Genomic DNA, 23386 nt, shown 5'->3' on the forward strand with positions numbered 1-23386 from the left:
TTTTCCTAATATTGGGGTTTTCCGCTACAATCTAATGCTCAATTTGATTATCATTTACGTATTTGATTAATTACAAAAAATGAAATTTGAGAACAAATAACATTGAATACATGACATTAAACTATCACTCAAAAATTGATCATACTTTTAGTTGCATATATCAATCTTTATTAACTTCATATTGTAGATATACATTCCACACTTGTTGTAACCGGTATGATAGGTGCAAGTTTCGAGAGAATATAAGCATTAGGAAATAGTGTATGCTTCTTTTCTTCGACCATGGAGGGTGCAGGGCGGTGGCGTTTGGAGGATGACATAAGACGGAGGGCGGACTAGCGAGGGCAGGACTTCGGATAGCCAATTGGAAACGAGATCAAAGTCAATCATTAGTGATGTGCGTGTGAAGTGGCTGTGAGGTTTGGATCAGGTGACGTTTTGATGTTGCACCTATTTATTTATTTATTTATTTATTTTTCCCTTTGTTTAATTTTTAGTGGACTGAGATATGAACTATGGCCATCAAAAATTTTGATATATTTTTCTTGCCCAACACTACAAGAACCGCTCCTTTAAAATTTGTAAGGTAAATCCTTTTTTTATGTATAATCTCTAATGAAATGCATGTAATCCCAACCTAGTTTGGTTAATGACCGCACTCGGTTTCAATGGAAAAGAAAAAAACCGGTATCAATCGATCAAGCTTGTGAAGACCGCGCCATCCACCCATACACGGTCCTCGGTTGGACCCGATTCAGAGCCAAATTTGGGCCAAAATCCAGGGACCTTGTTAAGCAGTAAAGTGATTCTATTGTCCTATTGAGAGTAATACTAACAATATCCACGGTTCTTAATAAATATTACGGAATAATATGACATGTTATCAAGAAATTAAATTTTCATGGCCCTCAATCTACAAATTCATTGTTTTTTCAATGATCAAATTAAAGTGGACCTCTATCAACGTGGATGGAAGAAGTTAGCATCTAAACCTCTACAAACCAAGTTCCACACTCCACCAACAATTACCAACACACTAAGCCCAATGCCTAAACAACCAAGACCAAGGGTAAACCACCACCTTATAGACGTTCGTTGTCTCTTCATCACAATCCACATCAAACATGGGTACCCGAACGTCAGATGCAAAGCAAACCCTCCTACCAACAGTGCCAAGCTTGGCAGAAATGGGAACACCACCGATATAAAGAAGGTCATACCTCCAAAGAAAATCCTGATCCCCATTCGCACCAACTTTGGGCATTCGTGGCTTGTTCTGCTTACGTAGGCAAGCTCCAAGTTGTCGTAGATTACCATGCTGTAGATTTGGAAAGCAGACACACAACTTAACACAACTTGCACGTATATGATACCTAGCACTGGTTTTGATGCGTTGTGGTGAAGGGTGGTTGATATTGCCGTTAGCATTCCTCCATTCACCGGAATCTGGAACCATTTTAAATATTAAGTATAGTTTAATAAGGTTAAACACAATTATTTTTTCATAGCATATTTTGCTAACCTTGTTTCCAAAGGCCCAATATCCAACAATCGCAACGGGGAAGAAACACATTGCGATAATAAGATATGAAGCTCTCACTCCTTTCAACATGGACTTTGCCGATGAACGATTTGGGGTTGATGGAAGAGTACCCTTAAAAAAAATAAAACCATGTTAATTAATATTGTAAATAACATTGATTTAGGGTTCATATGACCATATACCATATGTAACACCATACTTGTGTGGTGTGCCCATTAAGTAAGTGGAAAAACGTCAATGGCATATCTACCTGTATCTCTAACACAACATTATGGCCTCTAAATGCAAGTGCAATGATCGCAAGTGCGTTCAGTGTACTTCGGGCTCGACCAGCTTCTGATGCCACAACTTTTGATGGATCATAAACGGCGCCGTCTATCTTTCCTTTAGCAACCATCATTACCCATAATGTTGTGCAATATCCAACGGCCATGATTGCTCCAAATAACGATACTAGAGATACAGAATGCAGGTTCGGACAAAAAAGGGACACAAGAATTGTCAAACAAATGAAAACCAAGAACCATTCTGTGGTTGTTAAAGGATGCTTCGAAGAGCAGTCGTCGCATATGAGTTGATAGAAAAGTTTCATGGTTCCACCCCCTGCGATTATGAACATGACACATGTACCCCCTGCAAGGTACAACACTGGAAAAATGGCCATAACTTTTCCCAGTTTCACACCTGCAAAAGTCAAAGAATATTGATAATATATCATATATGGTCATGTAAAGATCTACTTTTTATATATTATTTAATTTAACAAAGGAATCTTTATGCATATACCAAAGGCAGCTATCGAAAGTTGAAGGTATCTGCTGTAACGAGTACCAGGGACGGATTCGTGAAGACTCACTAGCAAACCAATTGTATAGAGCTGCCATACAAATGCTACACACAAACAAAGAATCCCCCAAAACCTGGAACAAAAAGAAATTTTGGCTACACTTTGTCAATTCAGAACAAAGGCTGGATTTTAAAAAAGATATCTTATTAACCAATTGGTGTACGTGATTATATATTGATAATAAGTTACTCTAAGAACTTGAAATTTTTTGATGCTGACTTATGAGTTAATTGAAGTGTGTAGAATGGGCTTACCAGCCAAGGTATACGAAGGCGAGAGGGAGAGAGAGTGTTTGTGTTCCGATTCCAGAGCAAAGCAAATGGAAAGTGGCTGTCCATGAATTCCCTTTTCTTGATTGAGTGATGGGAAGCCATTCTTCTGGCTGTTTGTTGATTCCATTCTGACCATTCTCGGAATCTGGTTCGGGAGTTGTGAACTGGTTCTCCACCATGCGCTTGCTTACAATTTGTCCTTCATCATTCATGATATGAATCCTGTTCTCTGAATCACCTTCTCCTTGATTGAATCCATCCACCATCTCTTCCATTACTCTATACTCCTACTTCAACTTCACTGTGTATATGGCTTCTTACAAAGAGATTCTGATGGGTGTTAATGAAAATGCAATTCTCATTTAGTACATGTTATACATAGAGAGCGAAACATAGAATTTGATGGGTGTTCTTGAACAAACAATGAAGGCGAACGTCACCTATAAATCTCACCTAAGCACGGTAAACGATGTCAGTTCATAGTCAAGCAGAAAAGTCTAAATGGTAGTTGTTTGGGGTCTTCTTGGGTCGACTCAACGTTATATAATTAAATACGTATATGCTGACGAGTGACTTAATTTATAGAAGAAAAAAAATAGAACTATAATTGAGATAATTTTTAAAATATGATAATTAGAGGACTTAGGATTCGCTGAAAAAAAGTATCAAATTCGTACCAATCAATCCAGTTTAAATGGGTGGATACTGAATATCCAATTATAATTAGATTGTACGATCAGTATTAAAGTTCCATTATTTAAATTGGAGATCCCATATTTCTTGAATTAACAACCTATTAAAATCCGACCAAACCGATTCAAACCAATTAGATATCCGATTATAATCCAAGTAATAACCTTATATGTTTGGTGTAATAACCGAAAAAAACAAGCTCTTAACTATAACTTTATTTGATATCTTAAAAGTTATCTGTTATATAAAAAGTTAGCTAATACCTAAAAATTAGTCGATAAAAAAATAATGTTTGGTAAACTAAACGATATGTTAGGTTAAATATAAATATAACATTAAATGACATTAGAAACAATATTTTTCTATAATTAATTAAAGGTACATTTGAAATTTTTTTCAAAAACCTTCTAAAAATCTAATTTAAAAAGTTTTTTAAAAAGCTGGTTTATAAGTTGTTTTTTTGTTTACCAAATATGACAACATAAAAAAGTTCGAAAAATAAGTTATTTATCAGCTAGTTGTGGTGTGTCAAACATAACCTAATTGTTATCAATTTTTTTTAATTATTTTAACTAATTAAATCCGAAAATACAAATAATTAGCTATAATTCATTTTCATTTTCCTTAACAATAAATCTATTTTTATTTGAAGTGAGATATATATATATATATATATATATATATATATATATATATATATATATATATATATATATATATATATATATAGAGAGAGAGAGAGAGAGAGAGGATAAAATGAATATACCTTAAAGCCTTATATAAGCTTAAGTGCATTTGTATGTATGTATATTGTATGTTATGACAAAATATGTGTATATTGGATGTATGTATATGTATGTTATAATAGGATGTTATAACTGAAAGAAAAAAAGATATTATAAATTAAATGTCTTTTTAAAATATTATAATATAATAAAAAATAAAGTAAGTTAATATAAATAAAAATAAATACGTAAATATATAATGTCATAATAGAAAAAGAAAAACAAAATTATGTTGATATTAAAAATTAAAATATGGAAAAACAAAAGATGTTATAAATAACAAATATATAATTTCGTTTAAATTATAATGTTATAATAAAAAAATAAAAGTGCTAAGTTATAATTTACTCAAAATAGAAAAATAAAAATAAAAATAAGTTGTTTAAAAAATCAAAATATGGAAAAAAAATATGATATGAATAACAAATTTATAATATCGTTGAAAGTACAATGATATAATAAAAAAATTAAAAATTAAAAATTAAGTCGCTAAATCTACTAATTTATAATTTACTCAAAATAGAAAAGTAAAAACAAAATCAGGTTGATATTGACAATCAAAATATAGAAAAAAAAAAGAGGATATAAATAACAAATACTATATAATATCATTTAAAGTAAAATGATATAATAAAAAATAAGAATTAAAAATTAAGACGTTAAATCTACTAAGTTATAATTTACTCAAAATATGAAAATAAAAACAAAATAAGTTGATGTTAAAAATCTAATATGAAAAAATTGATATAAATAACAAATATATAATATCATTTAAAGTACAATGCTATAATAAAAAATAAAAATGAAAAATTAAGACGCTACATTTACTAAGTTATAATTTACTCAAAATGGAAAAGTAAAAACAAATATAATTTGATATTTAAAATCAAAATAAGTGAATAAAAAAAGATGATATAAATAATAATTTACTCAAATTAAAAAAAAATAAAAACAAAAAATAAGCTGATATTAAGAATCAACATATGAAGGAAAAAAGTTATATAAATAAAAAATATATAATAATGTTAAAGTACAATGCTATAATAAAAAATAAAAATGAAAAATTAAGACGTTAAATCTACTAAGTTCTAAATCCTAAATCTACTAAGTTCTAATTTACTCAAAATAGAAAAACAAAAAGAAAAATATGTTGACATTAAAAATCAAAATATGGAAAAAAAAATGTGATATAAATAACAAATATATACTATCGTTTAAAGTACAATGTTATAATAAAAATTAAATATTAATACACTAAATTTACTAAGTTATAATTTACTCAAAATAGAAAAATAAAAATAAAAATAAGTTAAGATTAAAATCAAAATATGGAAAAAAAATAATATAAGTAACAAATATATAATATCGTTGAATGTACAATGCTATAACAAAATTAAAAATTAAGACGCTAAAGTATAATCATAAATAAACTAAATTTCAATTATAAAATAATATTTTTAATTCTACTTATAAAGTTAACTTTTAACATATTATACTTAATTAATTAGATTTAATATATAGTTATACGTAAATCATTATCAATTTAAAGGTATAATTTTTGAACAATTTGGACAAATTGAAATTTTTTGGATAAAATACTTAAATTGTTAACTTAAATATAAGATTACAATGTCAGCTTAAATATAAACTCCAGTTCCACATAAAAAATTAAAGAATATTTTGTAAATAAAAAAAATGATTTACAATAACAATAGTTAAAAATAACTCAATATAAATGATTATATTATTACCTTTAAAATCAAAAAACAATGTTTGATGTTTTAAATAATTATAAAGATAGAAATTAAAACATTAAGCAAATAAATTTTAAATTTTAATTAACAATAACAACTCTATATAACATTAAACCATATATTATATTTAATTTTATTAATGTGTAACACGTAAGTAGAAGTAATTTAAATGATCGATATAATGAAGTTATAATAGATGTATATATATTATCATATAATTCAAAGTAATCAATATATTATATCAACTTAGTATACAAATTATTATATCAAATTTAACAACAATGTTATTGTTATATTTTAAAAAAAACATATATATGTAAAGACTTTAATTATATAGGTGTTTCTTCGCAACATGCGGGCATTCGCCTAGTATATTTTATAAAGCTAGCATTTTCCTTGAACCATATACATTTGAAACACCCAATACCATTTTTTCTTGAACCTCATGCATTTGAAACTTCCAATACTATTCAACTTATACAAATTAATTTATGATTAATTGAAATATTATGATTTATAACTCTTAAAACTCTTCAAATTATGCTCTTTAATTGATGAGTTAAATGAAATATCTGGTCTATATAAGAAATTTGTAGATTACATATTGCATGTATGTCAACATAAAATGATAGATTATATTCGTAGGGTTTGAAGAGTTATATGAGTGATTCCATGGATATAAGAAAGCAATTAAAAATTTTCCAAATATAAATTCAAGTAAGCTTGAATGGGGTGCATGTAAAGGTTTAGATATTAACCGATGTTCAAATTTAGGTATGTTTGTAAAGGTATAATTGAGATTAATTTTTAATTTTATGTGTTATGCATATTTCTATAATCACTAGATGATATAGTGGGATTGATAATTACTTCTCATGAGGTTATGGTAAATTAACCATCAAACTATTTATAAGTTAGAGTAATTAAGATTGTTAACATGTCTCTTTCTTTCTCTCTCTCTCTCTCTCTCTCTCTCTCTCTCTCTCTCTTATGTTAAGAAAATATATTTTATGTACAAGAGAACATTATTCAACATGTATTTTATGTTATCATATGACTTTATTGTTGAAAACCAATAATTATGTGTGTTATAAAAATGAATTATTTATGTTATAACAAAACTTATATGGATGTACCTAATTTTTAATGCTATTATAGTAATAAAAATAAATTATTTTATTACATTTATCAATTTTCTTTATTCCTATTCATTCTTTCTCGTAAAGGAAAAGTAAAATAAATAAAATATTAATATTTTCATAAGAAAATATAAGTGATCAAAATACACCTCAAATGTAACACTTCTCATCCCCCAACTCGCTTTTAACATATTGTTTTTAAGATTGGTCGCAGTACATAATAATTACTATAGTTTAGAAATTTAAATTACCATTTTATTTGAACCATTCATTCTCTTCCAATATTTCATAGTTTTAAGGGAAAAAAATGAAAGTATAATAAAAAGTATGTTAGTTTCTCTTAAATATAATAATAATAATTTTCAAATAAGTAGTTTTTAATTGGTAAAAAGTAATAATTGTTTAAAAGAACGTAAAACTAAAGAATAGACTATCTTATATTAATAAATAATTGTTTTTTGAAGTAGTAATAATAATAATAATAATAATAATAATAATAATAATAATAATAATAATAATAATAATAATAATAATAACAATAATAATAATAATATTGGAAATAAAAAATATTTAAATAAATTATTTACAAATTAGTTAAAAATATGTATAATATTAAGTAATTTTAAATCAAAAACTTAATTTAAATTGATTCAAACCCAATTTTTTATATCTTTCTTATCGCATACTTAAAATTATTATAATATTAGTTACAATTTAGTATAAAAATTATTATCCCAATGATAAATACTTATAATATTGTTTTTATAATATATAATTGTTAATATTTATATTACATTATTTGGCACAAATCAAGAGTTTAAAACTCGCACTACAACTCAATAGTTTTTTTATTTAAATTTTATTTTGATTTCAAATTTAATGTAATTTGCTTTTTATATTTTCCACTACATTCAAAAGCTTTTTAAACTTATGGTTATTAATGTGCAATGATTTTTATTTTACACTTATTTATTATACACATTATAGCTATATTAGTAGTATATAAGTAAATTTTGATTAAAAAAATCGTATGTTTAAAAAGATTGTGATTCAAAATGAAAGAGTTGAAAAAAAAAAACAGTTTTGTCATATCAATGGTTATTTCAACACATTTTTTATAACTATGTTTCTATATATCAAATGAATGTTGATTTCTAAATATTCATTTTGAATGATTTATAAGTGTTTAGTAAGTTTTGTTTGATGTAAATGTTATAATTTTGTAATGTTTTTATTTTATTAAAAGTTGCAGTGTTTTTCATAGTATTTTGTATTTGTTTTATATACAAACAGACATACGTTTTATATATAATTTTCACAACTTAAAACGTTCTATAAAATCATCAAAAGTTTAGTATTTTTTTTTTCATACTACTTTGTTTTTAATATATAGGAATCAATATATGTTTGATATATAATTTACACAACATAAAATGGACAATAAAATCATAAATTAATAGGGGAAATAACTAATGATATAAATTTATTAAAATTAATAAAACTAATATGTTAACTATAGAGTATTTTTTTGTTACTGATATTGGTTTTACATGTATAAATATTAAATCAAAATTTGTTAAATATTATTATTTTAATTAAATAATTATATTCACGCGCAACGTGCGAGAATTTAACTAGTCTATATCTATATCGGGAAAATGACTTAAAAGACCATCAAAGTTTTAAAAAATTTCAATAAAAACCATTCAACTATTACATGTTCAAAAAACACCATCAAACTAAGATATATGTTCAAAAAACACCAACAAAGTACATGTTCTGTTCAAAAAGCATAATCTTTATGGTTTGGGGTAACTTACATATTTAGTCGCTAACTTTTTTTTAACTCAAACGGCCCCTTTAGTTTAAATATACTTCGACTTTGGACTTGATCAAGTTAAAAGACTAATATACCCTTATTACTTTCAGTTAACATTATTTTTAATATTTATTAATTCTTTATATAATTTATGTATTATTATTATAAATATATCAATAGTATAAATAATTAACAATTAATCAAAATAAATGTTAAATGAAACTAACAAGGGTATATTAGTCTTGTAAGTCGATCATGGTCCATAGGCAAAATAAATATAAACGTTAGGGACCATCCGAGTTAAGAAAAAAAAAGTCAGGGGCTAAAGATGTAAGTTACCCCAAACCATAGAGATTGTGTTTTTTGAACTAACATGTGCTTCGTTGGTGTTTTTTGAACATATGTCTTAGTTTGATGGTGTTTTTTGAACATGTAATACTTAAATTGTGTTTTTTGAACAAAATTGAAACTTCGATGGTCCCCTAAGTCATTATCCCTATCTATATCTATATATATCTATCTATATCTATATCTATATCTATCTATCTATATATCTTATAAAGCTAGCATTTTTCTTTGAACCTCATGCATTTGAAACTCCCAAGACTATATAGAAGAATTTTTGCTAAAACCACATTCATTTTAAACCCTATCTTTTAACTAATACACCTCAAAAGTCTTCTTAATAACGATTTCAGACTCAAAGGTTTTATATAACTTATATTATGTTTAATAAGCACTTAATGAAACGTTTACTATAAAAAGATCAATCTTTTGGGTAGATATGCATACAAATTACATACAAACCTCATAAATAAAATAAGCGTAAAGGTTTTGTGTTGGTTTGAAGTTTTATGACCACTTTTCGAGATATATTATTACATTATAGCTTTTAATTTGTAAGTTTGTTATATATATATATATATAAATTATTTTTATATTTTCTTGCTTTTGGATTCTTTTAATACAATTGTTGTATGTTGTTCTTTAATCGTTAATAAATATTAGATCATATAGATGTTATCGATCATATGTTATATACTGTGATGTGGATAATATTTAATTAGATAAGTTAAATATTATCATTTGTTTTGTACGGCTTCAAAAAAGTAACTAACTAAAAGTCGTGAATATTTTAAATTATCCATGTAAATCTGAAAGATATATTTTTCTTTTTACAACATGTATGTAAAACTCTTGTTACTTTTCAATTTCTTTCTAATAATGATTGTGCATTGGTTAATATTGTTAAAGAGGTGTAAAACGCTAATTGTACTCCAAAAATTAACTAAACTTGAATATTAAATGAACATATTTTACATCTACTTAGTTTTGATATGTTATCTCTTAAATTGTCAGTTTAAGTATTAACTTAAATGGTAATTTCAATTAAACTTTAAGAAAATCCAATGACTATTTTATAAATAGTTATAAGTTATAAATTATAGTGTTTAACATAAAAACTATATTGTAATCCCAAATCAATTAAAATATTTCCTAAAACTATTCTTATAAACACTAATAATTTCTAAATAAGTATCTTACAAATAAGTTACAACGATAATAGTTAAAAGTAATATTGTTACCTTTAAAAATAAAAATCATTTTTTATGTTTTAAATAACTACATTAATAGAAATTAAAAAGTTAATCAAATGTAGTTTTTAAAATCTATTTTTTCTAAACTAATTAATCATAATAACAACTATAAATAACATTAATTCATATACTCTATTTAATTTTATTTATGAGTAAGATGTTGATAGGGTCCACTAGAGGATTAAGCCTATATAGTTTTAATATATTTAATATGATAATATAATTCAAAATAAGCAATATTTTATACTAAATTAGTATAAGAATTATTATATCAAAGTTAACTATACATTTTTAAATTTAAACAACATATATTTTGAATTTATATAAAGGAAACATTTTATTTGCACCACATGCATTTGAAACCTCCATAACTTTTATATTTTCTTTTTAATAATTATTATAAATGAGTTAATAATGTTAAGTTAATGCAAAAGCTACATTTTTATCATAAATTAACTAAACTACAATATTAAAATATTATATTTTACTTCTATTTTTAAAATTATGACTATATTTTTTTAAAATATTATAGTTAACTTATTAGTTTAGATATGTTGTTGTAAGTGAACTATTGTCATTTGAAAGTCACAAATTGTGTATAATTTATGATTTTATGCAATATAGTTAAATTATTAAATTCAATATAATGTTAAACGGTTAACTTAAATCTAAATTTCAATTAAACTGAAAAAAATCGATAAACTATTTTATAAATAAATAAAAGTTATAAATTATAGTTTTAACTCTAAATTGTAATCGCAAATTAACAAAAAAAAAACCAAGGTTGCAAAAAACGTTTGACGTTAGCTAGTCGGTGGACTGGGGTCAAAGGATTAATTGGTTAGGCGGAGATTAATTAGGTACCATTAATTGTTAATTTGTTTAATTTTAAAAAAATAAATATGACTAATATCATATCAAAGTTCGTAAATACCACTAATATGATAACAAAATCGGTTAATATGATTAATACAACACTAATCAGGCCTCAAATAATTTACATTGAGATAAAATTTCTTCAAAAGGTTAAAATTTCATCATTTTACAATGTTTCACTCATTATGTATTCAGAGATTAATCGCTAGGCGCCCTCTAATCGGTCGAGTAGCGCCTAGGGATTAAGCGGAGATTAATCGGACCTAGTCGGGATTTTTACAACAGTGAAAAAAACCATGAAACTATTTTTTATAATCATTAAAAAAATTTAAATAAGTAGCTTAAATACAACTTACAATAAGAATAGTTAAAAATAAATATTATACAAAAAAACTATAATGTTATATTTAAAAACAAAAACAATGTATATTGTTTTAAATAATTAGAATCAAAGAAACTAAAAATATTCATCAACTAAATTTTAAAAAAGTTAAATTTCCGAAACCAAATTAAAATAATTAAGAGTTTTCAAATACGTTATTTAAAATAACTTACAACAATAATAGTTAAAAGTAATATTATATATAAAAATTATATACTTACTTTTAAAAACAAAAACAATTTTTGATGTGTTAAATAATTATAATGATAAAAATTAAAATCTTAAGCAAATAAACTTTTTAACTTAACCAATCATAAAAACGACTATAAATATCATTAAAGAATATATTGTATTTAATTTTATTCATGAGTAACCTGCATGTATAAGCCATTGAGACAATTGAGATTATATATTTTTAAAATATGTCTACATTATCATATAATCCAAAATAAACAATGTTTATATCAACCTATTATAAGATTTATTATATAATAACTAATAACATCGTTAATGATATATTTAAAAAACATATATTTGTAATGATTTCAAATATATTGTTGTATTATGCATAACGTGCAAATATTCGCCTTGTATACTTATAAAGGAAGCATTTTTCATTTCACCACATGCATTTAAAACCTCCATGACTCTTCAATTTTTTTCTAATAATTATTATAATTTATAAAGACTTCAACTATATAGCTGTTTACGCGCAACACGTGGGCATTCGTCTAGTATACTTATAAAGGAAGCTTTTTTCCTTTCACAACATTCATTTGAAACTCCCATTGACCGAAATCTCTATTGTTTTAGGTCGAAAACACATTCTTCAGGCTATCATGGACCGAAATCTCTATTGTTTGAGGTGGAAATTTGGTCAAAAACCCCATATAATATCTAGATATTTTAGCTACTTGCTGTATGAATTGTTTTTCCCAATATGATAAGTTACACATACCAATGAAAACCTTATCTCATTCACCATATATAAGATACCATTTAGGATTCATTTACACTTCCAGTAAACATCCTTTTTTTATAATTCTCTCTCAAATAGCAATACCCATTTCCTTCATCTTAAGTGCAATTAATCCCAGGAGATCTTCAAACTAGTTGTAAATTGGTATGTATTCTTCATTTTGTTTAGTGTTTATACAACACTTACATTTCTATTATCATCTTAATCACACATCATTATGTGTTTAAAACCGTTAGGATCAAGACATCTTCCCGTATACTAGCTCGAAGTCACCGTTTTAGCTTGTTATTTAAACCGCGACCACAAATAAGGTGAGTTCATACCCCTATATTTTTCTAAGCTTTTTCAATGTTTTAGGGCGGAGGGGGGGGGGGGGGGATACAAGTAAAACATAATAAATCTTGTGTTTAAAAATATAATTGACTTATTACGTTTTCTTACCATTAATATGTATTTAAATGTGAAATTTATTAAAACAGGGAAATAAACTTACAAGTTATAATAGGTGTAGTTTGTGGAACATATGAACTATTTTACAAAGTCCAGGTTAAATCTTGGAAATAAACTTATAAACTATAATAGTTATAGATTATGGAACAAAGGGATTATTTTACAAAATTACATGTTATTTACAAAAAGGTTTTTGGCTTTATTATTAGTAAATTTGTTGAAGCAATTTATGAGACGCATTCACGTACTTACCTATGTACCCATTAAAGTCCTGACATATAACCAAAGTCTCTTGTAGGGAGAGCGTGAATTTGTGTATAGATCTATACGGGACTTACAGTCCCGCACATTAATGGTTAGCTACAGTTAGCCGGTAGGCCTGGGGTGACAAATGTCATAACAATTCTGATGCCTGAAGAACATCGTTTCAGGCCATCCTAGGTCATCAAGTATGGTTATCAGAACTCACATGGAGAAAAAAACGACATATTTACGTAGTAATATACTTTTTCTTAAATAGTCTCAAGGGGTAGTAACTCTATGATTACTTAGAATATACATTAGGTTTATATAAAATTTATGTCAGATGGACAATGGAATGTGTGATTTCCGCCTTACTTCTTGTTCCTTGTTTGGTTGTGGGCTTAGAGCATATTCTCCTATTCGACTGTTTGTTCAATCTCGATTATATACAACTCGTATGTACTAAGTGATCATAGGAGGGTAGTAATCATTGCATTAGTTTATAGGGAAACCACATCATCAGATAGTTTTACTTATAAATGAAACTAGATATCATTAAACTAAGTATGGTAATTATACTTGTGCTTTTCGTTCTTGGAATGATTAATACTACGAATTGGTTTTATGGATAATATAGGATTTTCTAGGATAAACATCATTATTTTACAAGCAAACACATTTACAAAAGGTTCAACACTTATTTTCAAATCAGTATAGCATAAAGGACCCTTAATTGTTAATTCTATAGTTCCTTAGGCTATACATCAGATTTATATATAAATAGTATCTGATAAGCAGTGGAATGTGTGATTTCTGCCTTAATTCATGTTCCTTGTTTGGTTGTGGGCTTAGGGAAGATCCACACATTCAACTGTCCATTCGATACTAGTTTATATATAACTAGTATAAACTAAGTAATCATAAAAGGAACTAGTATGGTCACATTCTTACTAAGAAAATATAGGATTTTCTGTATGAACACACGAACTTTTCCAAAGAATAAAAGAATATACTTTTCTAGAACAAAAATGCTTATGAACTCACCAACTTTAATGTTGATACTTTTTCAAACCACTTATATTCTCAGGAAAGTTAGTAGACATGTACCTTCTCAGGCATTACAAAGATGGAGCATAGTACTATTATGTTAATCTTTTGCTATAGTTTTAATGTAAACCGGGCAATGTTTTGAACATAATGTAAAGTATACATTATAAATATAGTGGTTTTTGTTGCTTAGATTACTATTATACAATTGTTGTGATACTGTACATGACGTCCTCCACCCCCGAACCTTTCTGCAATTCTGGTTTGGGGGTGTGACAGATTGGTATCAGAGCATTGTTTATAGTGGACTCGGTATGTCAACTCATAAAAGATATACAACTATTAAAACAATTGGGCCGAAGTGATATGACTAAAAGTATACTTTTAAAATATAACAATATTTTTATAAAAGTATACATACATACATACATACATACATATATATATATATATATATATATATATATATATATATATATATATATATATATATATATCAAGGTTGCAGAAAACGCTACACGTTAGCTAGGCGGTGGACTAGGGTCTAAGGATTAATCGGTTAGACGGGGATTAATCGGGGAGCATTAATTATTAAAAAAATAATTCAAAAAATTATAAATCTAATTTTAATACTAAGAATATAAGTAAATAAGCATAAAAGTTTAATAATAACTTAATAAGTTTAACAAACACAACCATTTATCATCCAAAATAAACATAAAAGTTTAATAATAAGTTTAACAAGCACACCAAATCATATCCAACAAGTCCATAAAAGTTTAAAATAAGTTTTAACAAGCACAACAATTTTCTTCTAATCTTCACCACATACTTCCATTATTTGAACCCCATCCGACTCATATTCGTCTTCTTCTAACACTTGATCCTCACTCTCGGACTCCAAATCTTCATCAAAAAGTTCCCTCGTTTTTGGACTTTCTCGGGGTGCTTGACTAACATCGGTTTCAAGAGTTTCATCAACCGTTTTGGGGTCTACTTCATCTACATCACAATCATCGCAATCAACAATCCATTCTTGAGCGGAGAGAGAATGATTTGATAATAGCACTTCTATGTTTCTACCTTTTCTCTTTTTGTTTTTCTCCATTAAATTAGCATTGAATTGAACATAAACAAGATTGTTCAATTTGCTTGTCTCCAATCTATTTTGTTTCTTTGTGTGTACCTACAAATTTAAACACAACAAAGAGTTTAAACATGCTTAATATTTAAATTTTATAAAATATAAATTTAATGCTTTATATTACTAACCCCTTCAAACGTGCTCCAATTCCTTTCACAACCTGATGAACTACTAGTTAAAGAAAGAATCCTCATTGCAATCTTTGTCAAATGAGGAGTTGTGCCACCAAATAGTCCCCACCAACTAGCTATGATTTTGAAACAAAAACACATTATTAATCGATAAATATCAAAATTTTATAAAATAGATAAGTAGATAACTAAAAGGAAAACGAATTACCCGGATCAAAGTCGGCATCATTCACCTTACAATGTTTAATTGCAAGATCGGAGCCAAATCTATCAACCTTCTTCTTGTACTTTGGCAAGTCAATAGTTACGACTTGCCTTTGTATCTCTAAATCTCCAAGAAATAATGTATTAAAAAAATCAAGAACCGTATCCATTACATCGGGATCAAATTGGAGTTGTGCATCATTATAATGGTAATACGGATTCAAAAGATAAGATGTCAAATGTAAAGTTGAATCTAGTCGACCTTTCATCTTTGTGTTTATGATATCTATAATAGGCTTGTAGTGTTTCTCGTTACCACCCAAAGATTTGATAATTTCTTCTTTTGCAACTTTAATCTCCCCATAAACAAAACCCATTGACGGGTTCCAATCCGCATCAACCATTCGAAGGACTTTCACCAAAGGAGAGAACACTTTTAAACATTGTGTCACACCGGACCAAAATTGGACACTTGTCACCGTTTTATATGAGGCAATCCCTTTAGGCTTACCGGAAAATTTACATTCCTCCCATTCGTTGCTAGAGAACATATGTCTTAGTTGCTCCTTTTTTTCGGACAAACTTTGTAATGTTAGAAAGGCCGAAGCAAATCTTGTGACTCCCGGTCGGATAATTTCCCTTTTGTTGGTGTAACTTCTCATCATCGCCAAGGTTTTGTGGTGAGCGTAAATGAATATGGTTAGTTTCTTTGCTTGATCTAGGATTTTCTTAAACCTTGGGAGTGCTCCGATACCTTGAAAAACAAACACGATTAAATAACAAATTATAATATATAATTAAACATTTTTAAACTACATAAACTACTAAAAAAAAATAAAATAATAAATACAATAAATAAATAAAATAATGTAAATACCTTCAAGCATGAGGTTAATGGTATGTGTTGCACATGATGTCCAAAAAATAGATGGTCTTTTCTCTTTTAGCAACTTCGCTACCCCCATGTTATTTGTGGCATTATCGGTCACAACTTGAACAACATTCTCAGGACCAACTTGTTGAATACAAGATTTCACATACTCATATATGTGTTGGCTTGTATGTGCTTCACCGGAACATTCTTTTGAAGACAAAAAAACGGTACCTATCTTCGAATTAACACATAAATTCATAATGCTTCTCCTCTTTCGATCGGACCAAGCATCCGTCATAATCGAGCATCCATCCTCTTTCCATTCTTTTTCGTTTTTTTTCAACAAATTTTTTGTTCTTTCAACTTCAAGCTTTAGAAGTGGGTCACTCAAAGGATATCTAGTAGGACATGGAAGCCCGGTTCCAAACTGGCCAATAACCTCCACCATCATTTTGAAGCTATCCCTTTCAAAGGCATGAAAAGGAATCGCACTCTCGTATGCCCACCTACTAATAAATTTATGGACCGCTAATATTCTTTCTTTCCGGACAATATTGTTAAGATCAATATTTTTGCTCTTTCCCACCTTCACAACTTCTTCGGGGTTTATTATGTTTGCGAAGTTATCCATGGGGCCTATAACATTTGGAGCCTTCGACCCCAAAGAATTTTCTACTTCATCCACGCTATCATGCAATTCTTGTCTCGCCTCTACCCTTAAATCTTCAATATGAACTTTTTTAGCTTTCTTTTTCAACTTCCCTTCCTTAAGATAATTCAGACATTTCAATTGATCATCTTTTGTAGACTTTGGACATGAAGATACATTCCCCGTTACATGAGCAATATGTTGTTTCATCCTATAAATCCCCCCACCAAACACTTTTCCGCACAAGGTACATTTCAATCTATCCATGTTGCTTTTACCTGGGATGACACCATATTCCCAACCAACATCATCTGAATTACGTTTATGTGCACCAGTGGCGGTTGATCCAACAGATGTAGTAGATGCATTAGATGCCATTGATTGTCAACTGTTATAAAAAAATACATTAACACATTAAAAATTCTCACTAAATCAACAAACTTTGTATCATATCCCTTTATCATCACTTCATCTAATATTTATTATTGAGTATATCATGATTATCATCACATTAACACATTAAAAATAGTTGAATACTCACTCACATATCACTAAAAAAATCACATTAACAATAACACCATATTGGTGTTATTCATATCAGAGGCTCTATAAACAAGTTTTGTAAACTGTATAAACTCAATCATATTTCCAAACTAGCTTCTAATTAATTTTTAGCAAAAACAACCTGTTCTATAAACTCAATCAGTCAATCTCAGCTCTATATGAAGCAATGATACTGGAACTAAGTAAACTCAATCACATTAACAGAATAACAGGTACGAATTTCGTATTTAACAGGTAGTAAAAATCAAAGAATCAGGCCAAAATACTGGAAACAAGTTGATAAACCAAACAAGTTGATACCAGAATCGGGCCAAAGTACGAATGTTACCCAACTTTCGTCTTCCATGTTTAACAGAAAAATGAGCATATATTTCATCATTAGTTCATCAGAAATCAATTGATTAACACCTTAAACCTAGGACAATAGATAAAATTGAGATTTGATAGCAAAAATCGAGTTTGATAAACTAACCTGTGTCGATTATGAAGATTGTTGCCGAACACCGAATACAATGCAGCCCTAACAGCGGCTCTAACAACAAAGATGGCGGATTTCACACATTGGGGTTGTAACAGGCGAAGGCGACGACACTATTATCTTCTTCGATTTCATCTTTTAGTCAAGAGAGAAACCACAAAAAAGTTTTCAGCTTTTAGTCAAGAGAGAAACCACAGCGACGGGAAGGAGCGAAGTGGGAACGAGCCCTAGAAAAAGTTATCAGTTTTTACGATTGTGCCCCTAATCTTTTTTTTTTTTAAATCCGTTGACCGATGTTGAACTATTAAACTCCTAGATCCGATTATCTCCGATTATATCCGATTAGCTCCGAGTTTGACCGGCTTTGACCAGCCCCGATTACCTTGAGCGATTACACATAAAACGTGGTCGGTTGCAGTCAGCCTAGCGCCTAGGCGCCGATTAATCGGCCACCTAGGCCGATTTTTACAACACTGATATATATATATATATATATATATATATATATATACACACACACACACACACTAGAACAAGTATCACAAGAAGAACAGAATAGAAGTATTTAGATGTTAGATAGTACAGTCAAACCTAGGTAGTTATGTGATCATATCTGAGATAAATATTGCATGATCAACTATATTTATATTAGATACGACCCACATGTGTTTGGGGGTGATAGTGGTGTTGCAACAAGTCTAAAACTTACGAACCCTATATACAAAGGAATACTAGAACCAAACTTAAAGTTTAAAATACTATAGGAGTATTTTAGGCACTATAAAAAACTTATGTGAAAACTAAAAGACCCTTATTCGTAGAAAGGATCAGAATAAGAGATAGGCACTAGAGAGATCGTTAACAAACCTTAACCTATTGAAAACAAACTAGAGAGCACCTTATGTGTCACACTAATAATTAATAAACTAATATAACCTAGTCCAGTTAGTTGTTGGATATAGTGTCTAAGTCCATAACTATATTTGATATGTACTTGGCCCGACCTGGCATGGTCCATTTGGGTTGCATGGCATCATGCACTTGGATAGACTAAATGAGAGAAATAAGACACTTATGGTTTATTAATATATTATAAGTTCTAATATATTAATAATAAGAATAATAATATTTAGTTAGTATTGATCAATAGTTAATTTAGAATTAATTATGTGATCAAAAGAAGACTTATTAAATATATGGGTTGATTGTGTCAATCATCCATAACTTATATAGTGGGTCAAGGCTCCATGGATTATCAAGTTGGGTTAAACCCATAAGATGCTCCATGGATGCCCCATGGGGGTTACATAACCCATGGGTCAAGGAATTGAAAGGTAATGACAATTAGGGTTTACATGGTGTAACCCTAATTGTAACATACTATATAAAGAAGCTATTATTCACCATTTTCGGCCATTAGAGTGAATCAAATAGGGCTAGCCGAAAATACAAGTGTTCTTATTCTCTTAGAGTTTATTCCAAGTGTACTTGGTGTTGTATGAAGCCTTTGATGCATCACACTTGAGGTGCTAGGCTCACAAGGCTTCAAGGAAATCCAAGCTACAAAGAGGTATGTAATTCTTACTAACTATTAGAATAAAAGATCCCTATGTATGCTAGATAGGTTTATGAACCTTGGAAAATCATTTTGCATGTATCTTAGTCAAACATAGATCCAAGGTTTTTATAGTTGCATGTACACCATAGGAGTGTTAGAATACTCAAAACGCAACAGTGGTATCAGAGCCTAGGCTTGTTTGTTTGATACTTGATGCAAAAAAGCTGAAAAACGAAGTTTTTTGTTCACTGCACGTATGAACTCGCCGAGTGCATGGGGGGACTCAATGAGTCCATGAACAAATGCATGCTATTCGTCGACTCTGTTTATGCACTCAACGAGTAGATGCTGCAGTGTCCAGACTTTCGAGTTGTGCTGCTAGAAATGGACTAGAAACATTACCCTAAACTGTTTTGGTGTTTTAAAACTTGTTTTAGTTGGTGTAATGTTTATGCTAATCCATTTACAATGGATATTATCAAAAATTACAAGTTTTATATAAGTTTGTTATGATTCTTGAAATTCTTGATAATCATGTTCCTGAACTTATGAATTTAGATGATCATAGGAATTATTTGTAACCTCCATGTTAGTTAATTCTTGATCATTGTGTGTTTTAATGGAGTCCATAACTTGTCCTCAAGTTATGGAAAACCAAGAGTCACACTTGAATTAAAACCATTAAAAGAACACAAGAGTTATGAAAATGAAGAATCTTCATTTTAATACTCTAATAAAATCATAAGTTATGAGAAATGAAAAGTTTTGAAAGTTTACAAAACTTTCCCTCAAGTTTTGGAACAAGTAAAGTCATAACTAAAACTTTAGTTCCAACCCTTCGAATTTTAAATATTAAAATTCAACCCTTATACTTTATAATATTATAAGTGAATAATAATTATATATGTATAAGATAAAAGTCGTTTTACCATTAGTAGGCCTCATTCACAAAGACGGTCTATAAGGGGGGTATAAGGTTGTTGCCTATAAAATGGCAACTTAATGGGTGTCCATTCTCACCCACCGCTTCCTTGATCGGTGGAGGGTCGTTAGCCAAAAAGGTAGAACAATTACTATAGTTCTCATAATAAGTATTATGAATATACTAAAGTAACTAAAATTTTATTAATTCCCAATCTTAGTTACTTTAGGAAAATGTGAATAAGGTGCTAATCTATGAAATTACACTTTGCACTTTGATTAAGTCGTTAGTGGAGCGTGTGCGGTTAACCGGCACACTAACTTGTAGTTATCAAGGTAGGCAAAGGGTGACTTAATGTTTATCATAGTATCGTTGGAGTGTGTGTGGTTAACCGGCACTTCGATTGAGGGGTAATACATTAAGTGCACCAAGTAATTTGCATGGTTACTTCACACCTTGTTTTGTGATCCTCGGCATCTCAGTCACAAAACTTGAAGGGCACACTAGAGATTGAAACATGCCATTGAAAAGTTCAATGAATCTCAAAGAACCTAGGAATTTCTAAACCAATTAAAACCTAATAAGACTTATTCCGTTTTATAGTGGAAATTGGTGAATCGTCATTCACCTACCTTCAAATATTTTATAGCTTGGATTACGACATCCCTCTTCTAAGTTATAAAATATTATGTTGGGTCCTAGCCTTAATATAGCATTTGGTTGCTTTATTAAGGACTATCCTGAAATCTAATCTAAACTTATTCATTCATTTCATATGTCTTCCAAAACCAATGCTTCTGGCTCAAACCCTACTGGCTCCTTCTCTCTCATGAATCTTTGTGGGAGAGTCATCTTTGATGAATCCAATTTTATGGATTGGATCAGAAACATCAGGATGGTCACTCGCTATGAGGACAAAGAATATGTCCTTGATATGGAGCTGAAGGAGATTGATGAGTCAACTACTACCCCAGAGGAGATTGCTGCATTTTGAAGCATATGAAAGGGATGCTACCAAAGTAGCATGTATCATGACTGCTACAATGACAGCTAATCTCCAAAAATTCTACGAGGACTATTACTCTTTTGATATGCACATGGACTTGATGGACCGATACCATCAAAGTGCTCGTCAAGAGATGTATGAAATAATCTTCTCCATGATAACCACCCAAATGAAGGACAATGAGTCCCTCACGACCCAGATGCAGAAAATGCAAAGATTTGTGGATCACTTGAAGAAACTGAATGTTGACTTTCCTAAGGAGTTAGCAATAGATATCATTTTGCACTCCTTAGCTTCATGTTATGATGAATTTAGAATGACATACCACATGAATAAGGAAGAAGTTACACTTAGTAAACTTCAAGGACTCTTAAAGACTGCAGAAAGTAGTCTTAAGGGTAAGGCGGGTGTTACTACTCCTCCTACTCCTACTACGGCCAATGTCTTGGCAATTGGGCATAGCAAAGGTAAGAAGAGAAAGAACCCTTCTAAGGGTACCAAGGGTAAGACCTTTGAAGGCTCCTCTTCAAGCAAAACCAAGAAAGGTTTTGTCACTCCTTCTACTAACCCTAATGAGGTTGAATGCTTCTATTGCCATGAAAAGTCACACTGGAAGCCAAATTGCCCTAAATACCAGCAAGATCTTAAGGATGGGAAAGTAAAACCCAACCATGCAGGTATATACACTATATTGTCTAATAACTCACCTCATTCTAAGTCTTGGGTCCTGGATACAGGTTATGGAATTCACATATGTTCTGATCTGCAAGGACTAAGAAGAAGTGAGGATTTAGAGCATGGAAAGATAAACCTAATCATGGCGAATAGGAAACTTTCACCTGTCACCAAGATTGAAGTTTACTCCTTGTTACTAGATAGTGGGTTTACATTATACTTGAATAAATGTTGTTATTCGCCAGAAATGGCAAGAAATGCTATTTCCTTTCATGCATTGTATAAACAAGGGTTCACCTTTTATTTTGATAATAAAAGTGGTGGTATTGATGCTTTCTATAATAGTGTTCTTTATTTTAAAGCATTACCTTGTGATGGTGTGTATGAAACTGTATCTATTGTAGATAACTTAGGAAATAATGTATTATGTATCGATTCTTACACTAGCTTAGATAATGCATTTTTATGGCGTTGTCATCTTGGACATGTAAGCAAGAAATGCATAGGCCAAATCCAAAAGGATGGAGTCTTGGAACCATTCAACCTAAATTCGTATGATAGTTGTGAATCTTGTCTACTTGGAAAAATGACAAAGTCACCTTTTACTGGCACTTGTGCTAGAGGTGAAGGTTTGTTGGATCTCATACGCACAGATGTGTATGGACCCTTCAGAACTGCCACTAGAGATGCTAATCGTTTCTATGTGACTTTTATTGATGATTTTAGTAGATATGGTTATGTCTACTTAATCAAA

General features: G+C 29.2%; 2 protein-coding genes across 3 annotated transcripts; both read right to left on the bottom strand.

Moving 5' to 3' along the window:
- Positions 1-832: 832 nt before the first annotated feature.
- LOC145042389 (lysine histidine transporter-like 8) lies at positions 833-3247 on the bottom strand. Of its 2 annotated transcripts, XM_078990790.1 has the most exons (6): positions 3116-3247; positions 2645-2992; positions 2330-2463; positions 1794-2227; positions 1523-1654; positions 833-1446 (listed from the first exon to the last, which is right to left on the bottom strand). In XM_078990790.1, the coding sequence occupies exons 2-6, from the start codon at positions 2935-2937 to the stop codon at positions 961-963; spliced, it is 1479 nt and encodes a 492-aa protein (XP_078846916.1). In that variant the 5' UTR covers positions 2938-2992; positions 3116-3247; the 3' UTR covers positions 833-960. The 2 variants fall into 2 exon arrangements, with proteins under 2 accessions (XP_078846916.1, XP_078846915.1); XM_078990789.1 differs by having other exon boundaries at positions 2645-3221.
- Positions 3248-15241: 11994 nt separating this feature from the next.
- On the bottom strand, positions 15242-17807 carry LOC145039910 (uncharacterized). Its single transcript, XM_078987907.1, has 4 exons — positions 16784-17807; positions 15911-16660; positions 15700-15818; positions 15242-15613 (listed from the first exon to the last, which is right to left on the bottom strand). The coding sequence occupies exons 1-4, from the start codon at positions 17805-17807 to the stop codon at positions 15242-15244; spliced, it is 2265 nt and encodes a 754-aa protein (XP_078844033.1).
- Positions 17808-23386: the final 5579 nt, after the last annotated feature.

This window comes from Lactuca saligna, chromosome 4 (genome assembly GCF_052625555.1).
Source record: "Lactuca saligna cultivar CGN05327 chromosome 4, ASM5262555v1, whole genome shotgun sequence".
NCBI lineage: Eukaryota > Viridiplantae > Streptophyta > Magnoliopsida > Asterales > Asteraceae > Lactuca > Lactuca saligna.

What these genes read in the sequence shown, in the direction of transcription:
- LOC145042389 (XM_078990790.1), bottom strand. Translation starts at nt 2,937, where the DNA reads ATGGAAGAGATGGTGGATGGATTCAATCAAGGAGAAGGTGATTCAGAG. An exon ending in GCCTTCGTATACCTTGGCTG is followed by an intron (nt 2,464 to 2,644) that starts GTAAGCCCATTC and finishes TTTTTGTTCCAG; the next exon opens with GTTTTGGGGGATTCTTTGTT. An exon ending in ACTTTCGATAGCTGCCTTTG is followed by an intron (nt 2,228 to 2,329) that starts GTATATGCATAA and finishes TGACTTTTGCAG; the next exon opens with GTGTGAAACTGGGAAAAGTT.
- LOC145039910 (XM_078987907.1), bottom strand. Translation starts at nt 17,807, where the DNA reads ATGGCATCTAATGCATCTACTACATCTGTTGGATCAACCGCCACTGGT. An exon ending in CATTAACCTCATGCTTGAAG is followed by an intron (nt 16,661 to 16,783) that starts GTATTTACATTA and finishes TTGTTTTTCAAG; the next exon opens with GTATCGGAGCACTCCCAAGG. An exon ending in TGATGCCGACTTTGATCCGG is followed by an intron (nt 15,819 to 15,910) that starts GTAATTCGTTTT and finishes TCAAAATCATAG; the next exon opens with CTAGTTGGTGGGGACTATTT.